The following is an 18,231-nucleotide window of genomic DNA, read 5'->3' on the forward strand; positions in this document are numbered from 1 at the left end:
GCCGAGCAGCCGCTTGAATTTCTGGGCCTCAGTTTCTTCATGTGTAGAACAGAGCTGTCAACCCTACCCCGTCACAGGGCTGCTTCTGTGAACTGAGCGGGCCCTGGGTTCCCACACCCATGGGAATGGGGAAGAAGCAGGCCTGCACTTCTGCTTTTCTGATTTTGGGTTTCAATTGGGTGCCCTCGGCTCTGGACCCCGTCCCCAGCCTCTGGGTGACCTCATGCGGCTGCCTGCATGGCCTGCTCCTCCAGAGCGGGGTGGGAGCTGGGGTGGGGCCTCCTCGGGGCTCACACGGCCTGTGCTCTAAGTAACGTTGGCAGAGACCCAGCAGGGCCACTGGGGCCAGGAGGAATCAGAAATGGTCCACAAGGGGCCAATCGTGTTGGTTCACACCTGTAATCCCAGCACTTTCGGAAGCTGAGGCAGGAGGATCACTTGAGGTCAGGAGTTTCAGACCAGTCTGGCCAACACAGTGAAACCCTGTCTCTAATAAAAATACAAAAATTAGCTGGGTGTGGTGGTGTGCGCTTGTAGTCCCAGCTACTCGGGAGGCTGAGGCAGGAGAATTGCTTGAACCTGGGAGGCAGAGGTCACAGTGAGCCAAGATCGCACCACTGCACTCCAGCCTGGGCGACAGAGTGAGACTCCATCCCCCACAAAAAAAAAAAAAAAAAAGAAATGGTCCATAAAGGAACCTCCCAGCCAGCGAAGGCTGTAGGGATTAGCCAGGTTAGGGAGGTAGGAAAATGAGACCAAGGAGTGGTCACCTTCTGCCCACTCCCTCAAACATATCTGTGTTTACACCCACCATTCCTTCCCCCTCCCCCGGGGGAAGACACAGGGGCCTGCTGTCCAAGCCAACCTCCCCAGCCCAGGCCTGAAGGACCCCATAGCTGCCTCCCACTTGCTTAGAAGTGGCCTCACCTCAAATCTCCAACCCTTCCCTTCTGACTACCTTTGTCCCTTTCTCATTTCAACAAACTAAAGGCCTCTCCATCTTTTTATTTATTTATTTATTTAGACAGGGTCTTGCTCTGTCACCCAGGCTGGAGGGCAGTGGCATGATCATGGTTCACTACAGCTTTGACTTCTTGGACTCAAGCAATTCTTCTGCCTCACCTCCCAAGTAGCTGGCACTACAGGCCCACACCACCACGCCCAGCTAATTTTTTTTTTTTTTTTTTTTTCTGTAGAGACAGGGTACTTCTATGTTGGCCAGGCTGGTCTCGAACTCCTGGGCTCAAGAAATTCTCCCACTTCAGCCTCCCAAAATGCTGGGATTACAGGCAAGAGCCACTGCACCCAGTTGGTCTCTCCATCTTAAAAAGAAAATGTTGGCCAGGTGCGGTGGCTCACTCCTGTAATCCCAACACTTTGGGAGGCTGAGGCAGGTGGATCGCTTAAGGTCAGGAGTTCGAGGCCAGCCTGGCCAACATGGTGAAACTCCGTCTCTACTAATTATATATATATAATTTCTAATTGGATGATAGTCAGTCTCAAGACTGTGCTCTCAGCTACTTGGGAGCATGAGGTGGGAGGACTGCTTGAGCCCAGGAGGTTGAGGCTACAGTGAGCCGTGATTGCACCACTGCACTCCAGCCTGGGTGACAGAGCGAGACCCTGTCTCAAAAAAGAAAAGAAGAAAAAGTTGTTCATTATTTCTCACCTGGAAACAGACTTGCCCTTCCAGCTCCCCTGCCCCTGACATGTTACGGATGAAGTAGTTCATCTCCCTTTCAGACACAGCTCTGGAGCTGGGATTCTGGGAATAAGGCCACTTAAACATGCCGTTTCCCTTCTGCTCCCAACTGCCACCTGCTACTGCCTGAGTCAAGCAGAGGCTGGGGCAGTGGGTGGGTGGGACCTGGCTGGCACAGGTGAAAGGCTGTGTCTGAGGTGGAGGCTCCCAGGGGAACCCTGGGGCAGGCTGGCCCATCATGGGACCCCGGGGAGGAGGCAGTATGGCTCTTGTATCCTTGTGCCCAGGAGCTGAGGGGGCCAAACAGGTGGGCCAGGTAGTCTCTACCCATAAGGCCAGGGCACCAAGGAGACAGGGAGAATTTCTGCTGGTGTTTTGACATCACGGATGTCCCATGCCCACAGGCTCCCTGGCAGAGACCACCATCCCTTCTCCACTCTAGGGCTACCCCTCCAAGTGGGGTACTCCTGCTTGGAGGGGTGTACCCCCAAGTACACCTCGAGTGTACACCTCGAGTGGGGTACTCGAGTATATTTTATAAACTCGACCCCGGCTCTGGTGAGCAAAGACATATAAACTCACTTTGTGACAGCTCAGCAGGGGGAACAGACAGTACCACCAAACCAGCTGCCGTCACCAGACCCCAGCACAGCCGGGACCCAGGACGCACTAAACCAGCCACCGCCACCAGATCCCAGCACAGCCGGGACCCAGGACGCACTAAACCAGCCACCGCCACCAGACCCCAGCACAGCCGGGACCCAGGACGCACTAAACCAGCCGCCACCACCAGACCCCAGCACAGCTGGGACCCAGGACGCCCCAAAGATGCCATCACGGATGACGGGGAAAGACAAACTTGTCAGTGAAAGGCTACAGGACAACTGGCTGCCCATCAAGAGATAAACAAATAAATAAATAAGGGAGGGTCCACATCTCACTCTGTCCATCCACAATAACCCTCAAAGGATTAAAGATTTAAATTTTTTAAAAATGAAGTCATAAAAATAATCGAAAAAGAAAACAAAATCCAATATGCTGTGTATATATATATAAACCTATATATTTTATATATGTCTCTTTATATATATAAAAGACTTCAATATGCTGTATGTATATATTAAAGTATATATTATATATAATATGCTGTGTGTGCATATATATAAAAGACTTCAATATGTTGTATGCGTGTGTATATATACATATATATATAAAGACTTTGTAACAAAGACTCAAAATATAAAAGCCATAAAATAAACAAGTGATACATGTGACTACATAAATGTGTTTTAAGAAAACTTGCGTGACAAAATAATGTTATTAGCAGAGTCAAAAGACAAGCTCAGGGTGGTTGAGGGAATTATGACTCATGTAATAATAGACAAAGGGCAGTTTCCCTAGTATAGAAAAAGCAACTAGAACTCAATAAGAAAAAACCTAACAACCCAATACGCAAACAGGCAAAGGATATAAACGGACCATTCACAGAAAGAAAAAAAAAGTCGGGAGACAAACAGCCCTTAAATATACGAAAAGATACTCTTACTGGAAAGAAAAATGCAAATTTTAAGTACCTTAAGTTAATACATATTATGGTCAGATTGGCAGAAAACAAAAGTTTGGCAACAGTCAGTTGGCAAGGCTGTGGGGAAGAGACACCCTCATCTGTGTTGGCGAGGGCAAATTGGTATATGCCTCATGGGATATACCCATCAAATATCCATTATTTACCTTTTGACCCCACAATCCCACTGTTGGAATTTTTCTAACATCTACCTGTACATATATAAAAGAGTATATAAAAGAGTATTCATTATGGCATTGTTGTAATAGCAAAAAATAGGAAACATTCCACGTGCCAGTCAACAGGAGACTGGTAAAATGGATAATTTGTAGTTGTAGGGAAAGAAGCATCACCTCTCTAGGTACAATCTCTAAGATACATTGTCAAAGGAATAAACAAAACAAAAAGTAACCAAGGTTTTTTTTTTAAATCTTGTTTTACACACAGGACAGTGTGTACAAGGTACCACATTTGCTTAAGAGAGAGAGAGAAAATTAAGTAATCAGATAGGTACTTATACTCGTTTGTACTCAGAAACTCTGGAAGAATGAAGAAAGAATGAATGAAAGGGGTGGCTTTTGAGTTGATGGAGAACAGAGCAGGGAAACAGGGTACATGTGAGATTTTTACTATAGACTTTAAAATATTGCTTTGATTTTTTAAAAAAAATCTGTAAATATGTTACCTAGTAAAATAAATTCAAGGCTATTGGTAAAATAGAGGGGCTGGAGAATGCAATTACAATGTGAACACAAACTCTTAAGGAGACTCGAATCAAGCAGAGTTTTTAAAAAGGATTGATTTTTAGAACTTAAAATATGTACTTGTATTAGTTGAAGGGGAATAAATTCACTCGAGATTCAAATTTGCAGCCTGGAAGGTCAAAAGGAAATATCAAACCTCTGAGCAAAAGTGCACCAAGACTGAAATAAAAAGGCCAAAGATAAACTGCGAGGGACCCAGTCAGGAGCACTCACATGCAAAGGAAAGAAAAGTTAAAGAAACAATAATCAAGCAACAGGCCAGGTGCAGTGGCTCATGCCTGTAATCCCAGAACTTTGGGAGGCTGAGGCAGGTGGATCGCTTGAGCCCAGAAATTTAAGATCAGCCTGGGCAACATGGTGAAACTTTGTCTCTCCAAAAAGTACAAAAAAAGCTAGCTGGGCATGGTGGCGTGCGCCTGGATTCCCAGCTTCTCAGGAGGCTGAGGTGGGAGGATCACTTGAACCCAGGAGGTGGAGGCTGCAGTGAGCTGTGATTGTGCCACAGCACTCCAGCCTGGGTAGCAGAATAAGACCCTGTCTCAATAAACAAACAAACAAACAATAATCAAATCAAGCAACAAATAGATGTTCCTAAGCGGAAAAAGGACCAGAGTCTACAGAATGACAGGTTCTGTGAGCTGTGAGGGTGCTGAGAAAAGAATCCCCATCGAGGCATGTGCTAAAGAACATGTGTTTGATTAGGAACCCCAGAGAAGGGACAGGTGCCAATAATGAAATGGAAAGTGTAACAGGGGAGGAAAAAGGAAATCAATAACCAGATTAGAGGGAAAAAACTGCAAGGTAAACCAATAAATGTAAAATGAGCCAAAGGTAATCAAATCAAGTACAGTAGATCAATTGTTAAATGAAAAGTGAACAGATAGAATTCTCCCACTAAAAGACAAAGAGTCAGCTTGGGTTTAAAAACACAGCAATAGGCTGGGCGCAGTGGCTCACACCTGTAATCCCAGTACTTTGGGAGGGTGAGGCAGGTGGATCACTTGAGGTCAGGAGTTTGAAACCAGCCTGACCAATGTGGTGAAACCCTGTCTCTACTAAAAATACAAAAATTAGTTGGGCATGGTGTCGTGTGCCTGTAATCCCAGTTAATCGGGAGGTTGAGGCAGGAGAATCACTTGAACCTGGGAGGCGGAGGTTGCAGTGAGCCAAGATCGCACCACTGCACACCAGCCTGAGTGACAGAGCAAGTCTCTGTCTCAACAAACAAACAAAAAAACATGAAAATAACAAAAATACAGTGGTGACAGGCAACATGAAGAAACCCCATCTCTACAAAAAATACCAAAAAAAAAAAATTAGCTGGGCATGGTGGCACGTGGGCCTGTGGTCCCAGGTTCTCGGGGTCCTGAGGCAGGAGAATTGCCTGAGCCAGGGAGGTTGAGGCTGCAGGGAGCCATGATCACACCACTGCACTCCAGCTGGGGCAACAGAGGCAGATCCTGTCTCAAACAAAACAAAACAGTGATGTGACTTATACAAGAAATTAGTAGCTTCAAAAAATGATAATGGTAGAAAATAAAAGAATGCTAAGCAAGTGCAAAAAAAAAGTAAAATAAGGAGTGGTCATATTAACAACAGAAGGGCGAAATTTAAGGCTAAGCACTGTAATAGGATAAAGAGGGACACTGCATAATGATAGAAAAGCACAATATGTATCAACAGAACACTCGAAATCTGCATGCTCCCGACAGCATCGTAGTTAAATATAAAAAGCAAAAACTAGGAAAAGCACCAGAAGAGCTTTATAGAGAAAATTTGAGTGGAAGGTTTAACAAAACACATCTCTATCAGAATTAGAGTAAAAGACCCCTGCCCCCAAGCAAAGGATACGAAGGAAATGAAAGTTTGAATAATATAATCAATAAACTTGATTTGATGCAGATAGTACCTTATATCCCTTAAATAGAAAATATGCATTTTTCCAGCCAGGCGTGGTGGCTCACACCTGTAATCCCAGCACTTTGGGAGGCTGAGGCGGGTGGATCACTTGAGGTCAGGAGTTCCAGACCAGCCTGGCCAACATGTCAAAATCCCCTCTGTACTAAAAATACAAAAATTAGCTGGGCATGGTGGCGCACACCTGTAATCCCAGCTACTCCAGAGGCTGAGGCAGGAGAATCGTTTGAACCCAGGAGGTGGAGGTTGTGGTGAGCCGAGACTGCACCACTGCACTCCAGCCTGGGTGACAGAGCGAGACTCCATCTCAAATAAATAAATAAATAAATAAAAATAAAAATAAGAAAATATGGCCGGGCGCGGTGGCTCAAGCCTGTAATCCCAGCACTTTGGGAGGCCGAGACGGGTGGATCACGAGGTCAGGAGATCGAGACCATCCTGGCTAACACGGTGAAACCCCGTCTCTACTAAAAAATACAAAAAACTAGCCGGGCGAGGTGGCGGGCGCCTGTAGTCCCAGCTACTCGGGAGGCTGAGGCAGGAGAATGGCGTAAACCCGGGAGGCGGAGCTTGCAGTGAGCTGAGATCCGGCCACAGCACTCCAGCGTGGGCGACAGAGCGAGACTCCGTCTCAAAAAAAAAAAAAAATAAGAAAATATACATTTTTCTTATATGTCTCTGAAAAACTTAGAAAATTACTTGGTCACAAAGAAATTCATAATAAATTTTAAAAGTGGAGATTTTACACATCTGGAGAAAATGAATGCTTTCCTAGTAAAATATAAAATGGCCAAAATTAACTAGAAGGTGAGTAGAAACTTAAATAAACTAATTACCACTGATGAGAAAAAAAATCCGCCACTGAAAAAGGCACCAGGTCTGGAGGGTTTCATGACAGGGAACAGTAGAAACCTTTTGAATTCATCTTTGCCAACACCTTCCTCCTCCAGGAAGCACTCCTGGATTTCACTCTTGCCAACAAGATTCTGGGAGGATGGCTCCTTCAACATATCCTGCACAGCTCTTTGCAGATGCATCATGTCATATCATATCATATCATATCATATCTGCCATACCATAAGTGCCATGCCATACTATATCATAATTGGATCTGCTGTTCAATTTCTCCTGAACAGTAAGCTACCGGAGGGCAGGAACCATCCTTTATTTTTCATTGCTCCCTAGTGCCCAGTACAGCAGCTGACATTCACTGACTAGGTGAATATGGTAATTGAAAAAGCAGAAGGCACAATGATCATTACGCTGTGATGTCTCTATGGGAACTGCCCAAGACATACACATAAGAAGGCAGAAAAAATGGAAAGAAACCAACATGCTAACAGTCATTCAATTGAGATTTCCTCCTATTATTCAAATATTTGTAATGGAGTTAAGCTATTTTTATAGGGAGGGAATAGTAATTTACACATTTAACTCAGCCAACAAGGAGAAAGGAAGGCGGAGGTTGGGAGGATTCTACAGGCAGGCCCTTCTGCTACCTCTGCTTCCTCTCTCTGGCCCAGCCCCTAGACAGACACAGAGGCCTGGACAGGGGCCCCTGTCCCACTCCCTTCATGTCTCACAGGGGACCCCCAGCTAGAAGGCGAGGAGGCAGGGTGGGCACCCATAGGAGCCTCAGCTGGGTCCTGTGGGCCTCATCTAGCCCAGGCAACAGCTCTGGAAGTTCTCTCAACACCAGAATCCTTCTGCAATCTGGAAACAGAGCTTCCCAAATTTTAGCAAGAGCACCTGTGTCCCAGTGCCCCAGAGCCCCAGAGCCCTAGTCCTGGCAGCCCTGTTTCCCCCTCAATATGAACTGACAGCCGCTGACCTCTCACTCCCCGGCACAGATCCAGTTCCGAATCTCCCTAACATTCAGGCATGGTGCCCTGGCCACATTCCTGGTCATCAGCTATCCCCTGGTCATGATCATGGACCTTCCCATTCCCCAGGGCCTGGCACTGACCACCCATCCAGGCTGGCATTCAGCGTGATGCCCACTCCTCCCTGTATTGGACACAGTCAGCTCTAAGAAGGGCAGAGAAAATAGGTCTATGGAGCTAAGCTATGAGGAGGCAAAGGCCTAAGAATGATATAACGGACTTTGGGGATTTGGGGGTGCGGGAAGGGTGGGAGGGGGGTGAGGGAGAAAAGACTACACATTGGGTACGGTGCACACCACTCGGGTGATGGGTGCACCAAAATCTCAGAAATCGCCACTAAAGAACTTATTCATGTAAGCAAACACCACCTGCTCCCCACAACTATTAAAATAAACATTTAAAAAAATAGGTCTAGAGTGAGGTCAACTGCTGAGGCCTGGGAAGGAAGTGAGGGGGCAGGTGGGGCCCATCTCAAGCCCTTGGGGCTGAAGGGAGCCAGGGACTAAGAGGTGAGAACCAGGCGCAGGCTTCAGGGAGACCCCAGAGACTTTGTGGCCTACAGGGGAGTTGGGGGTGGCAGGGACATCTCTGGGGGGATAGTAATGTGGGGTGAGGGTGGGAGGGGGACCCAAGAACCTGCTGTCTCCTACGTCAGGTCCTAGGCAGGCAGAGGGGCTCTGGGAGAGCCCGGGGCTGCAGGTGAGCCACTGGGAGGGAACTGGGTCAGGTGCAAAGAAACCGGCAAAGCCACCCCAGGGCGGCTGTCCCAGCTGGGGGGTGGGGGTGGGGGTTGTTGGAGGAGGGAGTACAGGCAAGGGGCTAGCTGGAGTCCCCTCAACTTGGCCTCAGCTTCCTGCTGTTACCAAAGCCCCTTGCCAAAGTCCCCCTGGCTGGCCCTGAGTGGGGACAGGTAGGTCTGTCCCAAGGCCAGTTCCTTTCTCTCAATCACAGCGGCCTCGGGCTGCCCTCAGAGTTTGTCCTGCCCTCAGAGGAAGTGGGTGCTGGCCCTGGATCCAGACAGGAGGGGCCCCCAGGTGAGAAAGTGAGGGGAGAGAGTGGGGAAACTGCTGTGGCCACCCTCTAGTCCCCTAGGGACAAGGGCTCACTCACAGTTCCCATTGGAGGAGGAGGAGGAGGACTGAGGGCCCCGGGCTCCTTCCAGTGGGCGCTGACTGTGTCAGGTGCGGCGCCTCCAGGGCTGCTTGTATGAGAAGGTGCAGCAGCCTGGCTGGAACCTCCCTCCCAGCGGCCAGTGCTCCAGCAGCAGTGGCAAGCTCCAGGCCAGCCCCATCAGCCTGAGCCTTCTCACCTCTGGGCGGGGATGGTGACTGCACCCTGCAATCCCAGAGCCAGGACCTCAGCCAGGGGGAAGACTCTCAGAGGCCCCTTTTTGCACCGCCTTTGGCCTGGCTTCCCAGGGCTCCCTGAGTGGCCTCTTTGGGGGAGGGGAGGAGTCATCCCTGTTTACTTCCCCCTGTTTCCCTCTCTCCCCTCTCAGAAGGGTTTGCTTCTGCCCTCTCCTGGGCAGCAAGAGAACAGGAGACGTCCCTTTCCTGGGACATCATCAACTCTCCCACCACAGGGCTGGGCACACAGGTTGCTCAGAAGAAGGAGCGCTTGCTTGCCTTTGGCTTGTACTGTTCTTGCCAAGGGGAATAGGGTGGCCAACCCTAAATGTCACCTGACTGAAACTGAACCTGGTGGCCAGGGTGGGGCTAGGGGTCAAGGGACCTGGAACTGTCCCGGACACAGCCACTTCCTGGCTGTGTGAGCTTCGTCCTGTCACTAAACCTCTCCGAACCTCTGTTTGTACTCAGGGCAAATGGAGGTGTCCATGCCTGCCTTCCAAGCTGCTGGGAGCTTAACCCTGGGTACAAGCCTTTGAGCAAGAGCCCACAGGACTGTTAGCCCCTTTGGGACTGCGTCTTGCCACACTTTGTCCCCAGTGTCCAGCACGGTGACCAGCCCACCCCAAGTGCTCAATATGTGCGACTAGAGTGCATGGGGAGTGACAAGACTGTAAAACACCATCCATGGCAGGAGCTCCTCTGTTCTGGGGGTCCCTGGCCCTGCCCAGTAGCCTGCCCTAAGCCCCGAACTGCTGCCTAATAGACGGGTGTCCCCACATGCTCCCCAGTGCCCCCATGCCATGCCATCCCCACATCCTGCCCCTCTGTTCTGCACCCACTTTCTTTTTTTTTTTTTTTTTTTTTGAGGCGGAGTCTCGCTCTGTGGCCCAGGCTGGAGTGCAGTGGCCGGATCTCAGCCGGGCGCGGTGGCTCAAGCCTGTAATCCCAGCACTTTGGGAGGCCGAGATGGGCGGATCACGAGGTCAGGAGATCGAGACCATCCTGGCTAACACGGTGAAACCCCCTTTCTTCTGAGATCCCTTCTCAGCAACAACCTCCTCCTCATCTTCAGCCTCCTCATCTCCTGCCCACCCACCTGAACCTGGGGACCACGTTTCCATCCATGACCTACACCCGCTCTGGCTACACTGTGTCTCTCTCCTCCTGCCCGTTGTCCACACGCTCAATTCGCACCCTCACTTCACTCCTGACCACCGCCCTCTGCCTTCAGCACCCCCCGACCAGCTGAGCTTCTAGTGGCCACTTCAGGTAAGTGTTATAAGGCCTTTCTCTCACGTGACCTTCCTGTGCGTCCTTCTTCTGGCCACTTCTTGGCCTCTGAGCCAGCACTCTCACGCTTCTCTTCCCTTTGTCTGGCACCTAAATCCAGGTGGGCCCCAGCTTTTCTTCACCCTACTCCTCCCCAAGTTGCCCCCCACCCCAACCTCAGTAAGCAGCACCACTGTCTGCCCACGAGTGCCAGCCAGGAATCTAGAACTCAACCGGATTTCCCTCCCACCTCCCTCGGCCCCCAGGCCCTGCCCATCCACCTCCCAAACCTCTGTTACCATCACATGACCACGAGACCACTAAGAGCTTCGGCCGTGCTTGAAGCCCTGGCCACAGGGATATTTTTCTCAATCCCACTCCTGTCTCTGCTAAAAGCCTCACAGCAGCTGCAGGATAACGTGCACATTCCTGGCAAGCGCCCATGAGGCCCTGCCCGGGTGGGTACCCACTCCCAACCCTAAGCTCCACTCCTGAGCCCCGGCCCCATGTCTTCTCTTGCTGGCCTCCTATCCAAGAGGGCGACTCCCCCAGGAACGTGGCTGTGCCTCAGTCCTCTCCAGATCCAAAGGCTCACCAGGGTTTGGCAGGTATTCAGCTAGTTCACGCCTGATGAACGAGTGAATGGGCCTGGAGGATCATGGTGGCAAATGCCGCCTGGGACAACTAAGGGCAGGGGTGGGGTTCCCTTGGGGGGCAGGACTAACTCCCTACCCTGGACTTTGTTGGGGGTGGAGCACCAGGGAGACCCACAGCTGCCTCTTGAATAAAGCTCCGTGCAGGGAACGTGGTATTATTGTACCCATCGCACAGGGGAGGAAACAGGACCGGAGATGCAAAGTGACTTGTGGAGGTCACACAGTGAATTAGGGCCACGAGTGGGGCCAAGGAGCAGCCTGTCTCTGGCTAATGTCCTAGATGCCCCCCTGGGTAAGTCCCCTGCCCCCATCACCTGTGCCCCTCCCCCAGATGCCACTGCAACTAGGAACCTGCTAGGAGCTGGAAGAAAGATGGGCAGAGGGGGCACCTGGCAGGCGCCCTGGCAGCCGGGGTGACCTGTCTTCTCAGGAGATGTCAGGACCTGGGCAGTCTCCTTCCTCTTTAGTCCTGGGGCCTGGAGTGGTGGCCCTTGGGCAGACCTACAGAGCCCTGGCTCATAGGTATGGGACTGCCACACCTCTGCCCTTTTCAACACACACTGTGTGCACTCTGTCTGAGCCAGACCCTGGGCCAGATGCGAGGTTCAAAGAGCAAGGCCATTCCCCCACCTCCAGGGGCTCCGCTCAGACGGGCAGGCACCCTCCCACCGTCACCAGCACAGAGAATGTGGAAAGGCCGAGAAGTGCGCCACCGGGAGCCTGCGCAGGAAACTGAGGGGCGCTGGGGGAGAAGAGGGTTGGCATCCAGCCACCCATCCCAGAGAAGCTGCCTGGCCGGCTCGCAGCGGCACGAAACAGGAACCAGCCGCGGTCCTCAGCCCCGCCCGTCGGGTGGCGTTCTCCATCCTGGCCGCAAGGCGGCGGGCTGCCGCTGCAGGAGCCGGAGAGAAGGTGGCGCAGACCCAGGGAAGCCAAAGGAGGACGACCTAGAGAGTCTGGGTGGACCCTCTGTTACTGCCAAGCGCTTCGAAGTCTTACCTCGTTTAAGGCTCACAACCCTAATCCTTAGGTATTGTGCTTACACCAGAGGACGCTGGGCCTGGGGGAGCGTCCTCGTGTGTAAGTTAAGTGGCTGTCCGCAGCTGGCAGGTGACCCAGCAGAGTCCAATTCTCCTTTCCCCAGCCTCAAAACCTGAGCTCTGCATTGTAACGAGACGGGCGGAGGGAAGACCTAGCAGCGGGCCTACGTGTCTCCTTCGTCTGGGCATCCCGGACTCAGTCCTGGCACATGGTGGGCATCAATGTTCATGGTAATGACATCAGGCACAGCGAAAGAAATTAGGGGCTCCCAAGGTTCAGAGGTCATCTGTCCACCCCCTCCCTTCGGGCTGAAGAACAAACCCAGACCCTGAGTGAGGAAGGGAACTGCCTCTAGATCATCACAAGGCCGGTGGCAGATGGCAGAACGGTTCTGAGCATCCTTTCTTCCCCTCGGGCTGCCCCTCCCTGAAAAGTTCCTAAAGTTCAAAATGTCAGGGTCGCCCAGAGTGTTCTGGGGATGTAAGTGTGTTTATAAAACGTGCTCTATTTTCGATTTCCCAGATTAACACAACTGGATTCTGAAGAGGAAAAAAAAAGCAACCTCACTTAACCGGACGTCTTTCTGAAACAAACTCATCAGGAGTTCTTTAAAAAATAAAAAATAAAAAGGAACTGAAATTCTGGAAGCACCCTCAAAGGGAAGCAGACGCCAGACTTTCACATCCACCCTCTCATCTGACCCCAGGCTCCTGGGAGACGGGCAAGGCGGTTGAGCTGGCTGCAGGCCCGCAATCCCCCGTTCCATGCCCAGATGCGCTTCGGAATACAGAACAGCTGGGACTTGGAAAGATATCCTGAGGCACCCACCTGCTGTGGGTTACATTACCTCCCATCAGGGCTTGGGGCAGCCGCCGGCTATCGCGCTCATTTGCATTTCTGCAGCAAAATATGAATATTCACACAAGCTCGATAAATAAAGACCATCAACAGCCTCACATCAGTTCAAGCGCAATTTTGCCACCATTGGATTACGGAAAACCTTTTGGGCTTCCAGGGAGCTTTGGAGCCTGGGAATTGCAGATGAGGGACTGGGAGCCTGCACTGTTTCGCGGCTGGGGAGAAGGAGCTCATCCGAAGTCTTCGGACAAAGGTGGGCGTCGTGCCCGATGCTGAGCGGAGCGGGTCTCCTCGCGCCCAGGCTCCCTGCGGGCGCGGTCCCCAGTGAGCCTCCCCGCCTCCGCGCCCGGGGTCGTACCTGCTTGGTGCTCTCCCGCGGCGGGCCGCGCACCTCCTAGATGGCCTCGTAGACGTTCTCTGAGTCGCTGCGCGCCAGGGGCAGCAGGCACACCCAGGACACCGCCACGCTGCAGGCCTTGAAGCTGCCGCTGCTTCCGAGGTGGCCGGAGGCAGGCGAGACGGCGGCGCGCGCCAGGTTGTCCAGGGACTGCGCGGGCCTCAGGTACAGGCAGGCGGGCAGGCCAGGCGCCAGGCTGCTGCGCTGGGTCGCGGCGCCGCGCTGCGCAGGGCCGCACAGGGAGCTGGCGCCGCCTCGGGGCTCCGCCGGGGGGCCATTGGGGCCCGCTGCCGCCGCCGCCCTCACGAACCGGTTGTCATAGGAGAACGGCTTGGGGGCCGCGGGTCCGGTTGGGGACCTGGCGGCGCGGCCGTGGCAGAGTTGTCCAGCGCAGGCAGCTCGCGCACGTACTGCGCGGGCAGGTAGAAGGGGCGGCCGCCGGGCTCGCGCCGCAGGTGCCACCGGTGCTCGGTGCTGCGCCGCAGCGGCCGGTAGAGCTCATTGGGCGGGATGGCCACGCAGCGCCCATTGTTGCCGGTGTACTCGAAGGCGTACTCCACCAGCACGTACACGTCTATCTCCACATCCGCCGCCATCGCGGCCGCGGCGTTTTCCTGCAGGTAACAAGGAGGAGGGCCGCGGAAGTCAAGACAACCGAGTCCGGAATAGCCCCGCACGCAGGGACAGACATGGGTTCGAGTCCCGATGCTGCACTTGCCGTTCGCCTTCGGGCCTCAGTTTTCCCATTTCTAAAATGGGGACTTGCATAAAATCACATCTGAGGCTTCCATTCTTACACTCACATCTAAGGCTTCCATTCTTACACTCAGTGCTGGAATTAGGACAACCCCTTCATTCCGTGGGGCTGATTCTAAGATTTGAGCCTTGCTTCGGTCCTGCGGTGGGGAGATTGTGGGTAGTCTTGATCCAAATCGACTGCGAGGGAAACCTTGGCTTTAAAACGAGGGGTGATTGCCTGCTCTAAGGTCGACACCACGCTTGCTTAATAGTTGACTGAGCCTTAGTTTTCCCGTCAGTCAAGTAGGAAAAGCAGCCCATTTCCTGCCGTTCCCCGGGCCCTGTCCCACCTGGACGCCTCCCGCCCGCAGAGAATCCGCAGAGGGTCCCGTTGCACCGCCTCCCTCCGCGAGCCTGCGCCCCCGCCCCTGGGTCGGGGTTGGAATGCGGGCTCTGCAGGCGCCCCGGTGGACAGCTCTACCTGGGGGCTGTCCCTGTCCCGCTTAGTCCGAGGGCCTTGGTGTGGGGGCCTCCGCTGTCAAGGCGGGGGACCGGTTCTCTCGGTTTCTCTCTCCTTCCGCAGCTGCTTCAGCGCAGACGTGACCCCTAGCCGGGCCCGCCCCGCCGCGCCCCGCCCCGCCCCGCCCCCTGCTCTCCGGCTCTCACGCCGCCCGGGAGAAAGGCTGCCCACCTGCCCTGGGACCCCTACAGTGCCCCCACGAGAGTGGCCCCTGGAGAATGCACTCTGAGACAGTGACTATCCGTGCGGAGTCCCAGAGCAGGGGCCCCCAGAGCTCTCCGGAGTGGTCACAAGCCCCACTCCCGTCCTGGCACCGGTGTGTCAGGGATGGGGGAGAGCCTAACTAAATCTGCCTGCGTCCCTCCACCAAAGCCACGAGTCAGTGGTCTTCTCCGGAAGTGCATGGCCCCTCCAGACCGCCACACTGACCACACCTCCTCCTGCCCCCTAAGATGACCCGGACCAGGGGCCAGGAGACCGTCGCTGGCCGAGGCTGAGGGACCGAAGAAGCAGGGTCCAACCGAGGCCCCCGTAGGGCTCCTTCGCCACTTTCTCAAGCGTTTCTTGACGAGGAAAGGGTGTACACTGAGTCACTACGCACACTGGGCCCCGGAGGCGGGGTCATCGAGCTGCCCTGAGCCAACAAACCCCAAGGTGGACGCTGCCCCCGGCGCCCCTTCTCCCTGGACCCCGTAGCGCACTCACGTCGGCTGGGCTGGTCTCAGGGAGCCCAAGGGCCCGGTGGGCGGAGCCGGCAGGTTAGGCCCCTACCATCCCCTGGGCCGGGCTTCCAGGGGCCAGGCCGGAGAGGCTGCGCGGAATCGGAGCTGGCAATGGCAGCAAATAGGGACAGGGACGCTCAGGAGTGCTGTCACCGATAACCAAAGCAGGTGTGTCTGGGCGGGGCGAGGAGGAGCCTGAATGCCTCTGCTGGGGACCTTGCGGGGCATTGGGACGAGGTCCGGAGCAGAAGGTCGGGGCCGGGAGCCAGAAAGGCTGCGTCTGAAGGGGCGCTGGCTGGTCGCTAGCGGAGCCCAAGAAGGGTGGGGCTGCCCCTGCCCCGTCTTCCCCCTTCCCTTCTCCCCCGGGGATTTGCTGTCCCGGAGTCTCTGCGTCCCTCCCGCGCGCGGCTCTGGGAATGCCGGGTTGGGGCTGGTTGTCTCTTGCGGGCGTTCCTGCTCGCCGGGAGGTTATTCGCACCCTGAATCACCCACTTCGAGTCCTTCCAACCGGATTGCAGACCCGCCACTCCGGGTCCACCTCCCCCACCGGAGCCTTTCCAGCCCGGCCGGGCCTGGAGAAACTCCGAGCGGGATTCCCAGCGCAGGGACGCCCAACGGAGCGCAGTGTCTCGGGCTGGATAAGACGTGGACCCGGCTACAGCTCCTTCGCCAACCTGGGGGAACACAGAGAAGGGGAGGGATTGGTGGGGGCCGGGAGGATCCCTGGAGCACAAGATCGCACCCGTCCCCAGGAGGTCCCCTGCGTCCACCGCCGAGGTGACACAAGCTGCAGCGGCGTCAACGCCTGGGTCGGCACTGGGGGCCTGGGCCTGCTCCCCTCCTGCCTCCAGATGGAGGGCAGCCCTTCGCCTACCTTCTCCTCCCCGTGGGATGAGGCCTGCGCAGCCCCGGCCCCAGCACCGAGACAAGAGGAGCAGGGCGAGGAGCTCTTTGGTGCGGACCCGTCACCTGACGCACACTTTCCTCCCCATCCTGCCCCTTGCCCCACCCCCACCCCACCTCCCACCTCAATCCCCGCTCGGCGGCCCACTGCCTGCCCGGGCACTTTGGGGCGTCCGCTCGCCGGCCTCGCCTCCACTTGTCCCAGCGGGTGCGCGTGGGCTCGGTGTCCAGCGCTCGCTACTCCACCGCGGGGTTCCCGCGCTGCCCTGTTTCCTATTCAGCAATATAACTAGGAAGGCACCGGTGGAGAGCGCCTGGCAGAACTTCCTCCCGGACTGGGTCTGGGCTGCAGTTGCGAGAGACAATCCCCGGTGTCCTGGCTTCCTGACCCCTCTGGGCCAGGCCAGCGCCTGAAGAGCGAAGACACCACCCCCTCCTCTGCACTTCCCGGGATCCTGGGCCACACCTGGCTGTCTCCAGGGAGGAAGAGGACGCGGGGCTCAGATGGTGGGACTGAGGATGGCAGGAGCCTCCCCCTCGCAGCTTCTCCTGGCCAGGTTACCTTCCCACCATCCCCAACTGCCTCTTGGTCCTTGCGGGGAAGGAGGGCCACCCTCCAATCTGTCCACAGGGTAAGCTCAGAACAACCTCCTAGAGGCCAGGAGTCCAGCCCCAGGACCCTCTGCCTTGGGGGTCTTCTGTTTGGGAATTACCTGCCTCTCTGGACAAGCTGCCTCGCCCTGATCTGAGCCTGCGCTCACTCCAGACATCACAAGCCACAGCCCCAGCAGACCCCTTGCCCTCAGGGGCCCCAAAGAGCAGTTGTGCCTGTGGACCTGGCTGTGTGTGCCAGGAGCTGGCTGATTCAGGCCAGTGTTCTGGGAGGAAGAGGGGCCCGAACCCCAGGCCATGGCCCCTCTTGACACCACCTCCTGGGGGTCCAGGGTTGGGTGGGAAGCTGAATCTGGCCACGCTCATTCTGGAACTCCCTTACCTCTGTATCTTTGCCCCTGCTAGGCGTTGCCACCCGTGAGTCCCCACTTCCTCTGATAATCTCAGTGTGTCTGAGGCTTGGTGGCACCTTGGGACCCTCCAGGGTAGGCACACAGCAGAACTCGGCATCCGTCTTTGGTGCCCGACATGCTTAGAAAATAGTGACTGAAGGAATCTTCTCCCTCCCTACCTTTTAGGTGCCTCCCCACCTGCAGCACAGCCAGGCAGCGGTGATGGTCTTTGGTGGGGTCAGGCTGGTATGATACCCCACTCTGCTGCTTGGCGGCTGGTAGGCCTTGGGAGCTCTGCCTTATCTCTGCAGCTCAGCTTTCTTTCCTATCAATAGTAACACTCACTTCGCTGGATTATTGGGAGGATTAAATGAGGTCCACTAAGCAGAGCTTACCACATGCCCAGCGCACACAATATACCAGCTATTTTTTTTTCTTTTTTTGAGATGGAGTCTGGCTCTGTCACCTAGGCTGGAGTGCAGTGGCACGATCTCGGCTCACTGGAACCTCCGTCTCTGGGTTTAAGTGATTCTCCTGCCTCAGCTTCCTGAGTAGCTGGGATTACAGGCCCCTGCCATCATGCCCGGCTAATTTTTGTATTTTTGTAGAGACGGGGTTTCACTATGTTGGCCAGACTGGTCTTGAACTCCTGACCTCAAATGATCTGACTGCCTTGGCCTCCCAAAATGCTGGGATTACAGGCATGAGCCACCGTGCCCACCTATATCAGCTATTATGACACTTATATTATGTGATGAGCTCTTGGGGGTTGGATTGAAATCTGCAAACCACCCCTCCTCCTTCAGGCAGAAGAGAAGGGGAAGTCCCAGCTACTCATGAGGCTGAGGCAAGAGAATTGCTTGAACCCGGGAGGTGGAGGTTGCAGTGAGTTGAGATCATGGTACTGCATGCCAGCCTGGGCAACAGAGTAACTCCATCTCAAA

General features: G+C 54.4%; 1 protein-coding gene and 1 pseudogene across 1 annotated transcript; both read right to left on the reverse strand.

Annotated features, from left to right (window-relative positions):
• Positions 1 to 13,103: 13,103 nt before the first annotated feature.
• Positions 13,104 to 13,996, reverse strand: LOC112609702 (annotated as a pseudogene).
• A 1,129-nt stretch (positions 13,997 to 15,125) lies between these two features.
• LOC112610137 lies at positions 15,126 to 17,261 on the reverse strand. Its single transcript, XM_025363476.1, has 3 exons — positions 16,997 to 17,261; positions 16,447 to 16,556; positions 15,126 to 16,054 (listed from the first exon to the last, which is right to left on the reverse strand). The coding sequence occupies exons 1-3, from the start codon at positions 17,259 to 17,261 to the stop codon at positions 15,683 to 15,685; spliced, it is 747 nt and encodes a 248-aa protein (XP_025219261.1). The 3' UTR covers positions 15,126 to 15,682.
• Positions 17,262 to 18,231: the final 970 nt, after the last annotated feature.

The sequence above is a fragment of the Theropithecus gelada genome, chromosome 16 (assembly GCF_003255815.1).
Source record: "Theropithecus gelada isolate Dixy chromosome 16, Tgel_1.0, whole genome shotgun sequence".
In the NCBI taxonomy this organism is placed as follows: domain Eukaryota; kingdom Metazoa; phylum Chordata; class Mammalia; order Primates; family Cercopithecidae; genus Theropithecus; species Theropithecus gelada.

What these genes read in the sequence shown, in the direction of transcription:
- LOC112610137 (XM_025363476.1), bottom strand. Translation starts at nt 17,261, where the DNA reads ATGAGCGTGGCCAGATTCAGCTTCCCACCCAACCCTGGACCCCCAGGA. An exon ending in CAGCTTGTCCAGAGAGGCAG is followed by an intron (nt 16,557 to 16,996) that starts GTAATTCCCAAA and finishes ATTGCTGAATAG; the next exon opens with GAAACAGGGCAGCGCGGGAA. An exon ending in CGGCGAGCGGACGCCCCAAA is followed by an intron (nt 16,055 to 16,446) that starts GTGCCCGGGCAG and finishes GTGTTCCCCCAG; the next exon opens with GTTGGCGAAGGAGCTGTAGC.